The 19,711-nt window shown below is 39.8% G+C and overlaps 1 protein-coding gene across 4 annotated transcripts in view; it reads right to left on the reverse strand.

Annotated features, from left to right (window-relative positions):
• Nucleotides 1–6,618: 6,618 nt before the first annotated feature.
• Nucleotides 6,619–19,711, reverse strand: part of ORC5 (origin recognition complex subunit 5) — a 68,815-nt gene continuing 55,722 nt past the window's right edge. For 2 of the 4 annotated variants that reach the window (XM_019283653.3, XM_010395646.4), the window contains 2 exons: nt 15,221–15,333; nt 7,858–11,701 (listed from right to left, as the gene is read on the reverse strand). In XM_019283653.3, the coding sequence (XP_019139198.1) occupies nt 11,656–11,701; nt 15,221–15,333 (159 nt within the window). In that variant the 3' untranslated portion in view covers nt 7,858–11,655. Of the gene's footprint in view, nt 11,702–15,220; nt 15,334–19,711 lie in introns of those variants that run through there. The other 2 variants (XM_010395647.4, XR_002044660.2) reach the window with 2 other exon arrangements.

The raw sequence follows: 19,711 nt of genomic DNA on the forward strand, positions 1-19,711 counted from the left end.
TAGCACAGCTTTCATATGAGCCCTTCTCTTGTGTTCCTTCCCCAGCAGGAGTAAAAACTGCATTTGTTGGGCACAGGAGGCTGCCTTATCCTTGATGGAGAAACTACAGCTGGAAGAGAAACACCACCTTCAAAATCCATACAGCTATGAATTACTGATAAATGCAAAATTTGGAGTATTAGCAACTGAGTACCAAAGGTGACAAGCAGAAAGCTTTGCTCAACTCCACACAGCTAGTCCAAGCTTTTCAACCTGCCCCAGTTAGAGCCTCAGCTGGGGCCATCTCTGCTGGGCTGTTGACCCTGAACATCTGAGCAACTATCTTGTCTCCTTTTGCTGATAGGAGACCATGGTATTCACAGGCCAACTGCACCCAGGGCATGCAAAGGCGATTGGGGTCGAACATTATGATATATTTATATAAAATGATCCCTAATTGAGGTGTGAAAAGGTCAACTCCATTTCCAGGGATCAAGATGCAGAGGTGGGCTCTCTTATCATATACTTCAGGCGGCCTCCAAAAAAACCCACTGGAGTCAGAAAAATTCTTCGGATCTTCCCCTCAAATGCAATTAATCCTCAGAATTTAAAAAACTTATAATGAAAGATCAAAGCTAAAATTTCAGCAACAATGAACTAATCCTCCTGATAACCAAATACGCTTAGTAGCCAACCCCAGGAAGTTAGACTTCAGCAGCAGGTTTTTCTACAGACTTTTCATCTGTGCTTTATTTGTTCACAAAGACATGTGTTAAATTAATTGAAGAGACCAACCTTTGCACTCCCCAGGCTTTCTATTGCACCTGCATTTTAAAAAATAGATCTGAGAGGGGAAACAGCAGGTTATAAGTTTGCACTAGTTTTAAGAACTCTTGTGTGCCTCTCCTTAGGACACCCAGAAAAGAAAGGGAAAAAGAATTACTGGATGTCCTGGAGAAAATTGTGTTAAGGACCTTGTGAGTTAAAAACAAAGCAGTTTATGCTAAAAAGCAGACTGATGCGGTTTATCATTTAGGATTCACTCGATACCCATAGGGAGAAGGAGAAAAGTTCTGTGTACATAAAATTAATCATTTAAACAAAGTTCTGTTGGTTACAAGTTAGGACTTTAAAATGCCCACTGACTATAAAGGCTTGTAATGTTTCAGTAGGTTATTGCCTGTGAGATGTGTTGCCACTTCATTACACATTTTCAGATTGTTCAAAAGCCTACAATGTTAAAGATGTGCTTTCTTCTGCCTGAAATAATGCTTGAGACTTGAGTGAGGGGGTGAATGTATGGCATATGCTGCTCATGAATAAAAGATACTCACAGCTAAGCAATCTAAAGTGATCCTCTCTTAGGGAATTAATTCTATTTACCAGAAAATTTTAAAGAATAATTTTTAAAGACTGTTTTTTGAAGAGGAGGAATCCAAGTGCTTGAGTAGTGGCAGGGATGCTTTAGCAGAGGGGATGGCAGAGAAGGAGCTAGGGAGGACACCGAGCCTCGCAGTGGACATAGGAGATACCTCAGTGCTGTCCCTTACCTCGGGTGGAGGTGAGCTCTGTGCAGTGGAACACAAGCCCCTGTGCATCCTGCTGGCAGACACAGCACCGAGGGCAGGCAGGGAGAAACTCACCCTGTGGCAGAAGCTGTGCTGAAAATCTGCCTCTTCTAAGCACAAGGCTTATGGCATCACTCTGACACTTAAGAGGAGGTCCAGCACCGTAGAACTTTAACTTCCCCTGGGTGTGCCTGGAGTGCCCAGCACTAAATTGAGTTCCTGACTACCCCAGACTGTCTGAAGGGGTGACACTTTGAGCTGAAGGAGGAGACCTCTCACCCACCCCTGCAGGGCTGGCTCCAAATCCTCAGGACATGCTTGAGTCACTGCTGGGCTCACAGGTACAGCTTTGTAGGCTGCCTGAGATGTAAAACACCTGGACACTGACTCCCCAGCAAGCAGCCAGCCAGGCAATATTCCCTTATTGGGAAGGGTTTGTGCAGGATCGAAGTAGCACAAGTGTGAAACTGCTCTGCTGAGGTGTAACTCCAAGACTGGCACCCATGCTGTGCTGCTGCACACGCACTCGGAATACCAGTGACAGTCAGGCAAGAAGGGGAAGCTGTATGAGGAGCAGCTGAGGTCACTTGGTCTGTTCAGCCTGGAGCAGACTGAGGGGAGACCTCATTGCAGTTACAACTTCCTCGTGAGGGGAAGAGGAGGGGCAGACACTGATCTCTTCATTCTTGTGACCAGTGACAGAACCCAAGGGAATGGCCTGAAGTTGTGTCAGGGGAGGTTTAGGTTGGCTAACAGGAAAAAGTTTTTCACCAGACAGGGTGGTCAGGCACTGGAAGAGGCTCCCCAGGGAAGTGGTCACAGCATCAAGCTTGACAGAGTTCAAGGTGCTTGGAAAATGCTCTCAGGCACATGGTGGGACTCTTGTGGTGTCCTATGCAGGGCTGGGAGTTGGACTCAATGATCCTGACGGGTCCCTTCCAACTCAGTATATTCTGTGATTCTATGAAGACACCAAGAAAAGGGGAAACACTACATATGCTGCTACAGCCACTCCATCTACCTGTCTACAACAATACAGTCACCCCAGAGACACCAAAACCTCTGTCCACACTGCCTACCTTGGACATGGAGCTCCTAGAGGAGTGAAGGCTGCTATGGAGAGCAGCCACACAGCTCCAGCCCAAAGCACATACATGGAACTAATCGAGGGTCCTCACAACAGCAAGCACTTTTCAAGCTTAAAAATGTTTCAAGTAACATGTTGAGAGACTGGCAGTGCTCTTGTGTTTGGCTGAGAAGGAAGACACAACCAGTGCACTCCAGGTCCTCTTCCAGTGGCACAGAAGTTTTCACTCCTGTGCTCTTGGCCAGGCCCATGACCAAGTCTGTAAATGATGGATGTCCCTCTGCTTGCCCCAAGCCTCAGCGGCACAGCCCGGTACAAACAGTTGCAGTGTTCCCTGTCATGGACAATCTTTGTATGTAATCCCTCAGGAACTGTTCCATGCATGGCAAGAAGAAAAGGAAGACCCCTGTGTACCCACGGCAGTTTTATCCTCCAGACAGTTTTATCCCCTTCATCTTGTAATCCCTAAAGCACAATTTTTTCCTTTCAGCTCTAGAAAAATTTTTTTTTTTCTTTCAGTTTGGCAGCAAATGATCAAATTTATTTTGTGAAGAGTCACAAAAACCCACAGCCCTGAAAATATGAGGAAAAAAAAAAAGAAAAATACTCATTTTTCTGTAGTGCTGTGGCTCTGCCTGCAGGGTTAGCAAACAGTGGATTGCAATTATAGTTTGAGCATCCACTCATTTTATTGCAGGAAAAACACCAACATGTGTGCTGTATTTTTTGGCTTCTCAACAGAAGAGTAAATGCATATCAAATTGAGATATGATGTATAGTATATGAAGACATTTTGATCCATGCAGCAAAGTGAAATGTATGCAAATTGTTAGCAGTTTATACGGAATAAAGTTTTACTATACATGATTTTATGTGCTTGTACAGAGAATCTGTAATCCTGCTAAGGAATGTTAAGTCTACCTATAATAAATGGGGGGGGTTTAGAATAAGACACTTTTTTAGATTTGAACCAATGAATACCTAAAATATGGAGATTAAAAGTAGCATTGAAATACTCCAAGTAGCCAGAAAAAATCAACACATTTGTTCTTAATGACTGCATTATTCAGCGCTCTTCATTTTCCCTAGAAAAACTTTGCTTTAAATGCTGTATTTTCTTTTGCCATGTTTCTCACTTACAAGTCTGCATGAGCTTTTGTACTGTTGCCAGGCTTATTTTTTGTTTATATACAGGTTCTTACCATGGAGATATGTCCCTGACATGAAGGCATCCAGTATAGGAAATGACATGCAATGCCTTATTCTTCTAGTTTAATTAATGTTCTGACAACCTGGCAATAAGGCTACAGTGAAGAAAAGGTCTCTGCAGGGAACCGCAAGTTTTGAGCAATAAGAAAGCTGTCAAAATTTTACTATATATCTATAGTAACATATCGAACATCCAAAGATTTCTGGAAGGCATCTGTAGAAAAGAATTCAAAAGAAAAAAAGGTTAGCATAAAAATGATGTTCCTTAACCTGCTAAAAATAAAAGAATTACTTTCTCAGCAGCCGGAGTTGGAACTGGGTAAGCAGCCTACACTGACTTACTCATTTCATGCAGAAAGAAATTCCAGTTTTTAATGAGTGAGGACTGTTTGACACAAACAATAAAAATGATTATCTCAATCCCTGTTGAGAGTGGTTCTCTTCTGTGATTTAAACAAGCTGAATGAGGAGTAGATCTGTTCCACACAGTGATCCATGTAACCTTTCTAGATCTCTGTACCCAAACGTGCACCCAGGTCTTCTGCTCCAAACTTCTTGTCCCTCTCAGCTGAAAAGTACAACAGCAGCATCTTGGCACAAAGGCAGGAAAAGATGTCCTCTCCTCTGACTGGTTTGGTATTTTGAGGAGCATCAAAGATGACATCCCCAAAGAGAATCCAACAGCTCTAAAGGCAGCCTGTAGTCACAGACCTTAGATCATCAGAAATATGTGGTGATCCATGTCTTATCGAGAGTACCATTCGATATTCATGAACTTACTGTGCTCTTTCACCATCCTCGCTTTCCCAGGAAGGGAAATTGAGAAGGAAACAGCAGCATCACCTGACTTCCTCCACTATCTCCACATCTCTGGCTGTGAACATGCAAAGACAGTGCTGTCTTTTCTGATGGATGAGCTATTCTTTAGCTACTGATGGAAAACAGCTGCCCACGATCACACATTTAATTGCCTTCCACACCAAAAATTCATGAAGTTGTACCATCTGAGGAAAATATAAACCAGCCACATATTTATGTAGCATTCTGAAATCAGGATTTCTGACTCCCACAGTGTGAAGGCTACCCAATAAAGAGCAGTTTGAATTTTCAGTCTAATCCCCTGTTTCCCCACTTTTTATTTTAGGAATGAGATTACTTATTTCTGCAAATAGATCCCAAATGAATCAGAGGGATCAGCTTCAGTCTCTTCAGCAGTCTGACTTAAAAGAAGAAACTGTGGATGGTGCATAACAGAGGTATTGCTGAAGACAAATTACTTTGAAGAAAGTAACTGTGACTATTTGCCCAACTATCAGATTTGCTTTTCCTATAATCAACCAAAAAAACCCCCTCCTGCACTCTTGACATTAGGTAAGATTTTTGTAAAGGATTCCAAGCCATTAAAAGGCAACACACTCAGGATACATAAACACATCTCTTTACTGATAGCTCCAGATATGTTTTATCTTTGCTTGAAGAGCAGCACTGAAGAAGCTATTTAAGGTTCTTGCACATACCCCAACCCCAGGCTCAGTCAAGGGAAAGAGCCCATGCTGACAGAGAGGAAGCTCCCATCCCCAGGAGGCAGGAGCTACAGGTTTGTTTACATCACTGGAGAAATCGTGTACTTGTCTTTGGTTGTTCTTCTTATTTTCTCTGAAATTCCCAAATCTCAGCATGACACTGTTCCCAGAAGTTTGAGCAGGACTCCCAGCTATTTGTTTTTTCTAATGACTTGCATCCTTAAGAAATAATCAAAAACAGCATAGAAAATGTAAATGTAAGGAAATGGGATGGGTATTCATTCAGCCATGCAGCTGGAATCCAGGAACTGCTGTAATTGCACACAAATAACATAATTTGCCTCCCTCGTAGATGTTTTTGCTTATTCACATCATGTCTTTCTTTTTCAGGGCTGTTGCTGAAGTTCCTATACCCTGCAAGATGAAACAACCACTTTCTGCTGTTGCCATCCCAAGCCTGAGATGTTGAGTTGCCCTAGGATAGCAACACCAGGGCTGGCATCCAGGGCATCACAGAGCAGGGCACTTGCTTCCCCACACAAACTGCTGGCACAGGTGGGAACTCTCAGTGCACTGGGTGCAATGGCAGAGGAAGAAAAAACAGCAGCTGGGACTGTACTGATAGAAATGGGGTAGAGGGAGAAACAGCATCACCATAAATACTGTAAAAACTCTTTAACTAAAGAGAATCAATGCAAACAGCACGAATATAACCAAGGCTTTTGCCGTGAGAGCTGTAAACAACTTTGCTCTCCATCACCATCTCTCAGGTATGTTCTTCCTTTGCTGGATTTTGTAGAAACATGCTCCCTCATCTGGCAAGGCTGTCTTAATGAGAGGTTATTTATGTTACACTTGGCTATTCTCTCTTCAGAACTATTCTGATTCGGTATTTAGGAGGTGCCTATGTGAGAACTCTCATTACCTACGTGAAGACACAGGAAGTGCTCAGCTGCTAAACTACCAAGGCATAAGCTCCAGGAAAGCCTGCTAGCACAGCTCTATTTCCCAGCCCTCCCAGCCCTGTTTTATTCCTCTGCTCAACTATCTGAACAAAGTACATGAAATAATGTGCAGCACATATTTTCCTGAACAAGAATCACATGCAGAAAAGAAACTATTTGCATATGAGAAATGCTGTTCTGTAGAAAACCTGTATGTGCCAGGAAAATGGAACATATGCGCTGAATGAATTTAGGCAAAGCTGCACCTCTGCTGTGCTGCTTAAGAAAAATCACATTTACTACATCAGTCCAACACTGACATGGGCTTTTCATCAGCATTTAATCAAAACTGAACAAATATGAAATATGAACACTGAGTACAAGATGACAATACAGCATTCATGGTTCAACACACTGCACCAGGTTTTGGAAAAGGACCTCGCTGAAGCCGAACACCTGCCCTCAAGTACACAACAGATCCCTCTCCAAATATTCAAACAAGTCCTGGCAGGACAGAAGGCAGTATGTGGCAACAGGTTAGTTGAAAAAAGCACAGCTGCAACATGGGGGGACAGACAGCCCACAGCAGCCTTCCTGCTCTGCTCACTTGTGGGGGATCCCCAGGGAGATGTCAAGCCCAGGAGCTGGCTGTGCTTCTGGTGCGGATCTCTGCAAGAACCATTTCAAAAAATAACATGGAATTGTAGTGGGAGGGTAGAGGAAGAACAGAGAGGAATACAGAAGTCTGGTAGAGTTCTGGATATTTCAAAACATCAAATGTGTCAAAAGGGCAAGTTTATCCACAACTTCATCTCAGAGGAAAGCCCAGCCTGTTTCCCTACTGGAGTTGCCCAGATGCCTACCCAAACGGTAGGCAGTGAACATGTATTTTCTTTCAGTACTTTGCTCCCTGGTGGTGCTAACTCCCTTGGAAGAGCTGTAGAGCAAAGCCTTTTTGGCAACTGCAACACACCAATGGAAATGATTTATTACCAAATGTAGTTTGAACCAAATGAAAGAAATAGTTAGGGATACTTCTGCTGCTTTAGAAAAATGGAGTGGTCACCGGCAGAGGAGGAGTACAACACACTAGAACACTTCAAACATTCAGTCTGCCTGTGGTACTTCGGACATCATGTTCTCACTCTAAGACTCCCTGCTTACAGTCAGACATTCACTTGCTCAGCAGCATGAAAACACCTCCATCCATGGGCTGCTTGACAGCGTTGGTCTTACTTTAACACCATACTTCTGAGCTTCAGACACCTGCGTGGAGACTGGGCTATCCAAATACATGACTGATATATTGCTAATGTCCAGTAACAAGCAGTATGATGATATTTTTCAATTTTTTGTTTTGCACAGACACTGCCATTGTGCTGTGGCTTTTTAAAGACAAGTTTTCAGGAAAACATGAATACAGTCATAATAAGGATTGTACTTCTGCAGTTTCAACTCTGCTGGCATACACAAAATTTCTGTGTTGTTTTCAGATTTATCCTTTAAATGGTTTAAATAAACATGCACAAAAATAAAGAATCAAGAAGTTACCCTCCTCTGAGTATTGTACAGTTTATTCAAATCAGGCTGTTCATAGAAAAAGATGTCATAGAGAAGCTGAGATAAAAAACACAGTTTTTGCTATTAATCTCCCATTCAATTTTCTAGTGGAGCCATTCCAGTATCTACAAACACATAAAAATTTTGTATTGTCTATGATTAGACTTGCTAATCAAGCTGTATCTTTATCCCAATACATATTTACCAGCAATGATAAGGCTCTTTTGTAAGTTATGCCATCCTGTCATTGAGAAAACTGGAGAAGTTACTTCACCTCCGGCAGGATTCACTTCTGGATGCAGTATATCTTCTGTTCCTCAACTGTCTGGGCTGACCAGAACACACAGTATGCCAGCCTCCAGGCAGCCCTCAAGAACGTGCCATTTCTCACTCTTCACTGCCATCTCTGCCAGTACAGGCGCAGAGGGAATATCTACTCCTGAGATACTTAACTGGGTACATTTTGCTCAGAGGTCACAGACATGTAGTATCTTCTATATTCTTGCTGGAAATCCAGTCTTCCACACTATTCTCCTGGCATGGCTGGCAGTTCCAGTTATGAGAGGAAAACAGTACCTGAATGATCTTGTCAAAATGGTACTTGGTGGATATTGGAACAATTTCACCAATGGCAAGAATGAATGTATTTTTACATAGTGTATAGAAGCATCAGAACTCAAAAGGTACTGAAATAAAAAAACGTATTTCTTTAATTCACCCCAAATGAGAGCCAACAGCTACAGGAATTGTTACAGTAGAAGCAGCAGGTTCTGTGAGAACCAGAGTAAGACAAATCACTGTCCAAGAAGAGTGAATCGACTACTGTATTACATCTGGATGCAGCCTTGCAAGCCTTTTTAGAAAATAAAATCTCCATGTTATGTGCATGAAAATGCAGCTGTTGATGAAGTCAGAGCTGTTCAAGGGCACTAATCTCTTCACAACTGATGATAGCTTCATTTCTTTTTCCATTACTTTCTCCTTGTAAGAACAAGCCCCAGCTCCTGGTAATGTCTAGATCAGCCACTGGAGACAAGCACTGTAAGTCTGTAATGTTTACAATACTATAACGCTTTGTGATTTGGGAATTATGAAAAAAATTGGGTATTTTTAAAAATATATACTGCAGCACTAAGGTACTGAAGGATTTCTGATTAAACTGTCTTGCTCTACCTTGTTTGCACAGTTCTTAAAACCACCTGTAGAAGAGGTGAAATCCTGGCCTGGGGAGGCTGAAGGAGGCCACACCTCATCCATGAAAATGGGGTCTCAGAACAGAATATTGCTAAGGCATCTAGTAAGAAACTCAGCAGTAATTTATAAACTCATTGACATGGCTATATAGAAATATTTCTAGTTTGTCAGAATAAATCCTACTATTCATCATCAGCGTAGTTATAGCCTACATCAATCATCTGCACTTCAGTCACCTTGTTCATTCTCATACTCTGCTGATTCAGCTTTAAATTTTATTTCACTGATAAGAGTCTTTCAGAAAGGTCAAAAAAAGTGTCTTCAAAGTAAGGAGAGTGGTTCTGTCTAATGGATCCTCAGTTAACTGCTCCTTCTCTAGTTAACCTCATTTCAGTCAAATTAACCACATTCCACAAACTTAGTATCCTTATTCTTTGGATTTACACTGGAAATAATCACCAATACATAAGGCTAGTATAGAAGAAATTAGATTAAAAAAGTATCAGCAACACCAAGTTTTCTCACTGCTTAATTTCTAGGACCCTTATTTTATGTCTAATTTGTGCTCCAAATTTGGAGCTGAAGGGTTTTGAGGGTCTGGTCTATTTGGTGGGAATGATTTGGGTTGTTGAAAACGAAGTTTTGTGACTCAAGTATTGTAGTACTTAACAAATCATTATCAGTCCCATCACATTTCATGTATCAAATTCTTATCCAGATCAAAAATTACAAAACCCCTATGATCTACTGCTACTGTTTCACATGGACTAGTTCACATATGAATACCTCAAAACTTATTTCCACTACAGACTGCAGCCCCAGGCAGTCATACAGGAGATCCATGAGAGCTGAGCTCAGCCCAGCACTAGCTCCAGGATAGAAGGGCACTGTAAAGTTTAGCCCAAAGTTCACATTATGGGCATTTTTATAAGTAAAAACAAAAGCAGGTAGTAAACATTTTTGAAACAGGCTATGTGTTTACATCCAAGCACTTCAGTAAGTGTGACAAATGTTGCCACCTCATGGACAGGTGCAGGGTTTGATCCAGCTCAGCGGTAGGAAGGAAAACAGATCACGGAGATGACTCATCGCTGCCCTTTCACACTCCCCTGAGGAAGGAAGCCAGAGCTTGGCCAGAAGGATACTTTTGTCACTTGGGTCTGAATCCAGAAGTATGGCTACGTATCCACAATTGGGGGGGGAAAAAAAGAAAACAACAAAAAAAGAAAACATAAAAACAAATAAAGGAAAAAAAAAAGAGAAACAAAAAAGAGTAAAGACTACACATGCTCAGGGTATTTGACCATTTCTAATATAAGAGCCAGGGGGAAAGACTAATGATTTTTCCTTGAAAAAAACATAATGTTCAACTTAGGACCTGGCATCGTCTTTTACTGTCAAACAGTCAAAGGGGAGCACTCAAGAGTAAAACATCTGAGTAACAGGCTGTGGGACCCGGAGTTTTCATGAGGGTTACAGAAATCTTCAGATTCATGAAGATAATAACCTTCAACTGGATTAGGGGATTTTAAAGCTCCAAAAGTTGAGAATCTTCTACTGGTAAGCTGCAACTGTAGTGTATTCTATCAGGTATTTCCAAGGATAAAGTTTTATGTTACAATATCACATTGGTTATTCACTATTCCACCTCTTTTGGGGAACTGCTGCAGAAAAACCCTGTCACCTGTTGAATTTCTCCCTTTCTGATGAAAAGGCAGCTGTGCCATCCTCCTCTTCAGGACAGAGGCTGTTACAAAAGCCATTACATGGTGTGTATCTTAAAAGTACATTAATTCCACACAGCACTATAATTAGCACTTCATGTAACTGGATGAGCATAAAAGGACCATAAAATGTTAAAGCAAAAATAAAACATTTCAAGTTTGAGAAAGGGGTAAAACTTTAAGAATATTTTTTTTTTTTAAAATAGAGCTTTGTAAAAATAGATTCATAGTCAACATTTATGAATGGTCTGAAAAAGACAGTATGGTGACTAATTGGGAGTTTCCTATCATCGTGATCTCCATATAACAGGGTAACACTGCCTACATACTACTGAGGAGAAAGAAGAATTTGTACCAGCTTGATTTTTAAATATGTTCTTATGTTTATTATACTTTGCTACTCCACTGTCTTAAAATGGTGGCCTCAGGAAAAGCTGCTTTGGCAGGCAATTGCAAAGATTCCTGTGGAGAGGAAGTGAAAAGACTGGGCATACAAACAACGGCTGCTGCCATGTTCAAAGCACTGGGGAGAGTTCATAGAGCAAAATGCAGTCCTAAGTAAATGGGTTTCAGGCAATTTCAGTGTTAAGATAACATCATTAAGAGTAGAACAGATTGTGCTCAAACCCTGCTGTTTATAATTAACACATTGCTTCCAAATACTCCAGGGTCCCTGGTAAATAGTCCTCTGCTCAGATCCACCCAGACCAATCAGAGTATTTTCATCGGGTTCCATGCTGGGCCAGCACCTGTTTGGACAAATCCAAAAGAGCCAAAATACTCTTCTTTCTGGCTAGCTAAGTAGAGAGATGAACACAGCTTGCCTTAGTCATTGTCACAGTGTCCATATGGCTGTGAAGCTTGTTTTCACAAGAAATCGTACAAGTACTTTATTATGTCGAAGTTCACGGTCCTATAAACAAAAACACAGTATATTAGAGCAATCTTCTTAACAGTGCTAAGACTTTAACCTGTTTGGAGACAGCACATGCGGGACATTCTGTACAATCAAAATCAAGCGATTCCCCAAAAGAAATGCAAGCAAGGATTAATGAATTTTTAATTTCTCTCATTATTTACAGTACCTCTCTTCTGATTATTTAAACTTCGTAAAATTCTAGAAAAGAAATGTAGCAACTTCCTAGTAAAGAAAGGAAGACTCTTATTCCGTAATTAAACAGTAAAAATATATCAATATTAATAAGATTTTCATATGGCAAACTTGATGTTCTACTTGGTGATGCAAAGCAACAACCTTTTATGCTATTAGTGGTTTTGTTCATCTTCAAACCACCTGTTTTAGCATGTACTATGAAACTCCTTCATCTGTACTCATTTGCAGTCCGCATTCTTTCAGTCTTGACCGTAGTTGACCTATGTTCAGAGCTAAATTTGAAAAATCCAAGAATGCCACTCAATGGGATAGAAGATTTTAAATGTACACTTTTGTACTTTAATGGCATGCAAAATGAAATAGCAGTAGAATAAAACATGTAATTATTTTTTTGTCTCTAAACTCATTCTTCTATACAATCTAACACTCAGACTTTAGGGTTTACTGTTTGAATAAATAATGCAAATTACTGCATATAATGACAAGTATAAAATTAAAAGGGTGTTTTTTAAAGTATTTAGTGATGCAAAAATAACTGCTAACAATACTAAGTGAGATTAGCTAGCTGAATTCTTATTTGCTGGACTACAATAATTTAATATTCTCTGTTCATGCATCATCCTGTAACCCACTTTTCAAAAAGTTTTTATAAAACATTGTATTGGACAGAGAAAAAGTTTAGAAATCCCCAATACGCATAACAGAAAATACTGTGTTGGAGTCTATTTAATAATCCAGTGACAAATTTAAAGACACTAACTGCCCCTGTTAGACTTGCATGACATTGTGTCACTCAAAAAAAGTGCTTTAATTACAAGGCTTTCCACAGAAACAAAATCATACACACTAACAAATGCTGACCTTATCAACTAAATGAAACAGAATTGTTCTGTCATAACAACTGGGTTTATTATAGACTCTGAAAAGATCCATTACATTCAATAAACACTAAGAGAGCCCTACTTCGGCTAGAGAAAAATGTATGAACTTAGATTTGAAGTTCTTAAAACAGAAATTATTTCTAACAAAGAAACATTGAACTTTACCTTCAGCTAAATGTTTAACTACTATGTGGTAAAAAACATGGAAATATTTCCACAGTGACTGAATATATGCCCAGAATAGAGCCGCACATTAAGTTCTGCAGTAATAAAGATTGTGCACTTCAGCAGTTACCACATTAAAAGCTACCAGGAAGAGACATAAGTTTTTTACTCTTTTCCAAAAACAGGTGGCTTTTTTTTTCAATGCAAACTTTACTTTTGCTTAAAAAACACAGAAAATGAAATGACAATCTGAACAGCTTGAATGGGGGTGGGGAGGGAAAGAGCATCCTTTTCTGGCCCATTCTTTGCACTCCTCAGCCTTCCATTAGGAAATATGCTGGAGTAACAAGGCTGAGATGGTAACAAGGCTGAGGTATCTGAAGATTTTAGTGACTAACAAACTTATTTTAGTACTATTGCAGTTAACAGAGAAAGAAGAATCAGAAGATGGGCTGCTTATTTGATATGTATTTTGGCTGAAATTCCAAAGTAGTTCCTCCTCTGTGACAAATACAACCAAGACTACTGCACAGATAGAAAATGAAATTTCTTAAAGCACAGAAGATCAGGCCCTCATCCTATAGCTCGTAGCCCCATCCAGAGAAGAGAGAAGCTCATTTATTGTGAGTTCATGAAACCTTGTCTTTTTACGGATCATCCTCCTTTAAGATTAAATAAATACTGTGGGCTGAAAAATGTATTTTAATAAAAATTGTAACAAATGAACAAAGCAAGATTTTAAAAAAAGGAGAAACAGGAGAAAAGCAGAGCAGGCCAACTTTAAAATCTATCAGGTCATTTAAATAGCCCTATTTAGGCAGCAAATAAACACCTGCAAACTACTTGGAGGAGGAGAAAAAAAGAACTGCTTTCTTCCTCATAATGTGTAGGAAAAATCAGTTTGGATACATGTATGTGTAAATACATACATACATATACACATACACACACATCAGACCTAAAGGAAAGCAAGCCAAAACACTATACCATGCACTGAGGTTCGCAACGACAGTGTCTCTGACAACTACTTTCTCCAGTAAGCGTGAGCTGCATAACACAAGTTTTGATCCCGTTTTCTGGCCGTCTCTACCTTCCAGCAACTTTAATGGAATCATTGAAACTTCTAAGGATGTCAAAGTTGCAAGGGCTGTCATTTCAAGTATCCCAATTCAAGGATACATCCAATGTATAACTGTATACACAACGATCCATGTTGCTGAGCAGATGGTCTGCTGTACTTGGTTCCAGGGGGAGCTTTTTCAGGGCATCACTCACAAGTGACTTTACTGCTGGGAACAGCAAACTGACATAGCAAAGCTGTGGAGGTCCTGGCAGTGTGGTCCGGCCAGACCTGAGCCAAAGTTTCATTCTATGGCCTGTTCAACTGAAAATTGAAATTAGTGTATCTGTTGCATTTACTGACAAGGCTACTGGACACTTGTTAGCTCAGGAGAGCAACGTGTGCACTGAGATTATGGAATACAGTCTACACCTCAGGTTCCTCTACAGTCTCACGTTACAGAGCAAAGTCAGCCTTGAGAACGTTTCTCCTCTTTGATACACGTCATTTCTGGGCTCTGTTCTGGTTATTGACTGTTTATCCAAGACTTGCTAATAAGGTAGCAGCAACAGGTATGAGGTAATGCTGGTGGCATTCGATAAAATACAAGACATAGGCCTGATTGTTGCCTTTATATTGCCTGTATTTCTGTCTGCAAATTATTGCCATCTCTCCTGATAGATCTGGAATTGTTCTCAGACTTCACAACTGAAGGCTCTGGATAAACAAAGATGCTGACATACCTACACCCACTTACTGAATTAGCTTGTATCAATCACAGATCACACAAGATAGTCTATGTGCAAGAATTCTTATAACCTATGTAGTTTCTATATCATGCACAACACTGTTAAGAACCAAACATAATTTCAGATTCAAATACCATAAATGTGCTTTTTGGTAATGAAATGGACTGACATTTTAGAGCACCATTTTCACATGAAGCCCCTGACCTTTATTAAGCACAAAGACAGTATGTTACTGTAACACATACTGCCACTGTAAGATAAATCTTTTTCAAAACAGGAATGGACTATACTTACCTTGGGTACAACATTTCTCATAAATAACATGACTTATTCAGTCATTCTTAGGAAACATCCACAGGTTTTCTATTCTGGTCTGCAAAGAGCTATAGACTGAGCAAATACTTGGTTTGAAGTCTCTTTCAAGTCAGCACATGCAATAGTAAATGAACTCTAACAGGCTCACCGGGCAATAGCTCTGATGAAGTCCAGAGATACAGTACATTTGTATCGGGGTCCATCAAGCTGGTCATTCTGGCCAACCATGGATAACAGCTGCAGTGTCACAAGAGAGGTGATCTATGGACAAGAGTGATGTTAGTAATTTTTGTTAACATGAACAGAAGTGGCCAATTTCTTGCATTTTTTTTTTTTTTTACATTTGGCATAATTCCCATTTTTCTCTGGAAAGTCACTCCTACTTGCTCATTGTTCACTTCCACATAGTTCTGCAGCTAGAAAACCCAGGAATGTACATACATCTTGCCATTACATTTTCAGCAGTAGCAGTAAGAGACACAGGCTAAACCCTTCATCCTTCCTATCAAAAGTTATCCTGCAGTTTTTATCAGAGGAACAGGTATAATAGGCATGAGTTAAGCATTTTCCAAATCTCTGCCTGATAATCAGGAAGGACTAAGATTTTCTTGCCTTTATCCCTGAAGATCACCTTTTGAACTTTCCCACTCAAAGTTGGATATTCCTGTGCCAGATCATACCACATTTTGAACAGATGGATGTATCACTCTACTCCAGATAAAACAGAATTTGAAGGTTGGAAAGAAAAGGCTGGAAGATTGTATGCTTGAAAAGAGCAGGGCCTGAGTTGAGAGAAATTTGCCTACAAACACACATACAGTGTCTTGACAGAGCCATTGATTATTTTACCAAAATAGCAACGTACCAGCATACTTTTTCACTGTCTTTGTTCTTCCAGTGATGGCTGCAGTACCACTGAAGTGCAGTCGTGGGGTGTCACCACTGAAAACATTCTGATTCAGGAAGAGACACCATAGTGATTCCATTGTCTCCTTATCTCCTCCCAGATACCACGGAAAGAAAGAGGTAAAAGCAGAATTTTTTTCCCTGGCCTTTGCAATAGATGCCACTGACAATGCAGGGCAACGAGGCTACATTCTGTGACAAACTGGTATCTGGCCACAGGTCTCATTTTCAAAGAGCCAGCCAGCCATGACCTACTTCTGAGTAATGATAATAGGACAGTAAGGAATTTCTCAAGAATAAGTGTATCAGGAAAGAAAAGTGACAGTTCAAATGTTCAAGGAAGCACATTTCTATAAAAAGCATCAGCAAGTTCTTGCCAGTATCAATTAAAAAAATAATCCTAACTCAGTAATAACCCTGCTCTTTGCTGAAAGTACACTTGGTTTTCAATCTGTGACAGTGCTTGTAGGAGGTAGGAATAATATAATATATAAAAATGACGCCTACCTGTGGAGAATAGAAAAAAATATGGTACCCAAGAATGAGGCAATTTTTTTAACAGCCTGCACTTAACTTTCTTTCATATGGCATGAGACAACAATAGTTTGGATGCCATAATTCTGCAAAGTCTTTGGAGTTTGACTAAGGAATGCTGGCCTACACATAGTCCCAAAGACAAATTCCATTTACTTAATGCAGATATGTAAATTACATTATTTATCAAATTCTAGCATTGACAAAATTTAAGAAAATTTAATTCCGTATATGGCAAATGGCTCAAATTCCAGTTCATTAATCACTTTGCACATATCACTGGACTGAGATAAACCTCAAATTTGTTAGGTTTTTATATTCTTAAAATACTCATGAGCTTGAAAGCACATTTTTCTCCTTTCTTCATTCAACAAAGTCCATATTCAGTCAGTGAATAAGCATTATGGAACCTGCTGTAACAATTGCACCTGGTGCATCAATACTGGCAAATCACTTCTGCACTACATACTTACAGCTGGTCTCGCATTCAGAAATCACCAAATGAAGGAACAGCAGGAGCATTCGTTAAAGTTTCTCTTGACCACAGCAAACGTCTGCACAGTTTGGAGCTGGACCCATATCAGTTTTATGTGGGATGTAAAAGTGACCTTGCTGCTGCATTACAAATGCTCCAGCAATACTTCAACAAATACTGCATTTTCTTTTCCGACTAGCACCAAATGCTCTGTGTGTAACATGAGGTCAGCAATGTAAAACTCCTTACTAAAGGCTGACTCAAGAAATCTGAACTAGCATCAGAGTGGACACAAAGTTTCATTAATGTTCTTGACTCAAGACATTAACTCTAAAGACTCAATATAGAATATTACAAGATAAATGAAACTATTGATCATCAGAGTAACAAACTTATTTAGGAAACTGCAACCTTTTACTTACTTCTTTCACAATACTTTAGTTTAATAAATGTCATCACAGGGAAGTAAGTGCTGAAACAACCAAGTCCTGACCCTGAGACCACTTAAAAAGACAGCTGTAGAGAGAACTGCCATTTTCAACGCATGTAGGCAAGAAACAGTCTTATCTCCAAAGAGGCTCAGTAGAGACAAAGAACATATAATCTAAGGGGACTAAGTAGGGGCCAGCTTTCCTACAGACAGCGAAATGTTAGAAGCTAAAATACCTAACTTGTTAGTATTTGGAGTAGAATTTAACATGCAGTAGTTACAGATGCCTAGCTTGTATATGGAGAAAGCCAGAGATCTCCCAAGGATAAGTCCAAAAGCCTGCCTGCTGAGGGGGCAGCAGCCTGGAGCTTTGTTTGCACAGCTTTTTCAGTGGGTTCAGGGAGAATCAAAACCAGCAAGGGAATTCTGTCACCCCCAAGCAAAGACTTCTTCATTTTTTCTTGCTTTATACAATATAGCAGGAGGGTTCTGCTGCTGAGTCAGCCACAGAAATGGACAAGACACCTATTTTGTGCAATAAATTGCCTTGTTTGAAAAGACTGAACTGTGGTAGATGGGGAATTATTAAGCTCCTCTAATATTCTGTGCTGAACCTAGACCAAATAAATAAAAGATGACTGTCTTCACCAAACGGTTCAGAAGTGACACAGAAGGTCCAAATCCCTTCTGACGCAACAGGCTTGAGCACCTCTGCTGAATGTCTGACAGCTAACTGGGGTGGGGGCAAAGGAAGAAGGAAGAAAAAGCCATGTACGGTGTTAAATCATCTCCAAACCTAACTTGTTCTCTGTTTCTGAAGCTGAGCTATTTTGCATAAAATTGCAATCATACAGTCTCTCTCTGTGCCCACCTAAGGCATTCACCAGGTAAAGCAGAATATAATGGAATGAACTGGGTTTAAGGCTGTATCTGTAGCAAAATTATAAAATTCACCAATGTTCCTGTCCTGTTAACTCTTTAAGTTTTAGGTGCCACCTATAACTTAAGCACTGAAAAACAATTACTACTTCAAAAGTTCAGGTGTTGTAAACTTTGGAGGCAATATGTTCTTAAATTAAGACACATCAAAAGTTTGAAACACAGATGGGAAAAATATGTATGCAATACCAAACTAATTGTACTTCTTAGCCAAAAATACACCACCGCTTTTGAAAGATTTAACTTTTTTTTTTTTTAAATATCATGGGTACAGTGGCTCCATTTCATTATCACAAAAGCTTGAGAAGAAAACATCTGGCATGAACAGACTAGAAACAAGCCAGAAAAACTGTGTGGGTGATAGAAGAAAGAACATTTATTGAGAATCTTTTGAACAAAAGAAATTACAGTTGGAAGAAATATTCTAGAATTATTTGTAAAATTACTTAAATTGGTGATGATTTAATACTAGCAAAATTTAATAATTAAATGAAATTTTCTACAGGAATAACAAGAAAATCTGAAAAAAACCCCCTTACTGATCTGAAAGATGTAGAGAAACAGGTTTCACTGGTATGTTTAAAAATAAATGATGATGGAACTTGCTTTGAAATATATTTGTGTGAGAAACCTGCTGCTGAAATCTTGGATCCAAGGTGAAAATAATCATAAAAACACAGCAGACAATTGTTCCCAGAAGGAAATGACCACTCAGACTGCTTCTGGAGATTCATTGGTCAAACACAGATATTGAAACCTCTGGAAAAAATAAGCAACCCACGAGCCATCCTTCAAGGCAGCTTTTTCCTATCAGCCTGGACTAACAGATGGGCCTTGCATAATTCCCCAAACAGACACAAAGACTGGCTTTGTGAACACATGGCTGTGTGGAAGTGAGAAGGATTCCAGAAGCAAGGGCTGTCTGCTGAGAAAGGCTGAGCTCTTCCCAAGGACACCACTAGAAGCCAGGAAATATTCACTGAGGTATAAAACATGAGCAGAATGAGAACCCATGACACAGGGAAACACATGGTTAGTTTGGATAAGCAATGACAGACTATCACAGGAAAGAGTCTGGACAAAGTGTGGGACATACCTCAAATCCATAGGATAAAACTAAACAGAGAAAATGATGCTGGTTATTTGGGGTGGGGAGGAAGCTGTTTCCTCAGAGATATGATTGAAATTTCACCAAGTGTGCATTTTAAACTGGACTGAAAAATATTAATGAAAGGAGGAACAATTTCAAACTGGCAGAAATATACTAGATGATCTGTGTGGTTTTTTTCATCTCCACAGTTTATAATATTCAATTATCTTGCCCAAGATGTAACATTAACTCTTCAGTCTGGCTT

Source organism: Corvus cornix, chromosome 1A (genome assembly GCF_000738735.6).
Source record: "Corvus cornix cornix isolate S_Up_H32 chromosome 1A, ASM73873v5, whole genome shotgun sequence".
In the NCBI taxonomy this organism is placed as follows: Eukaryota; Metazoa; Chordata; class Aves; order Passeriformes; family Corvidae; genus Corvus; species Corvus cornix.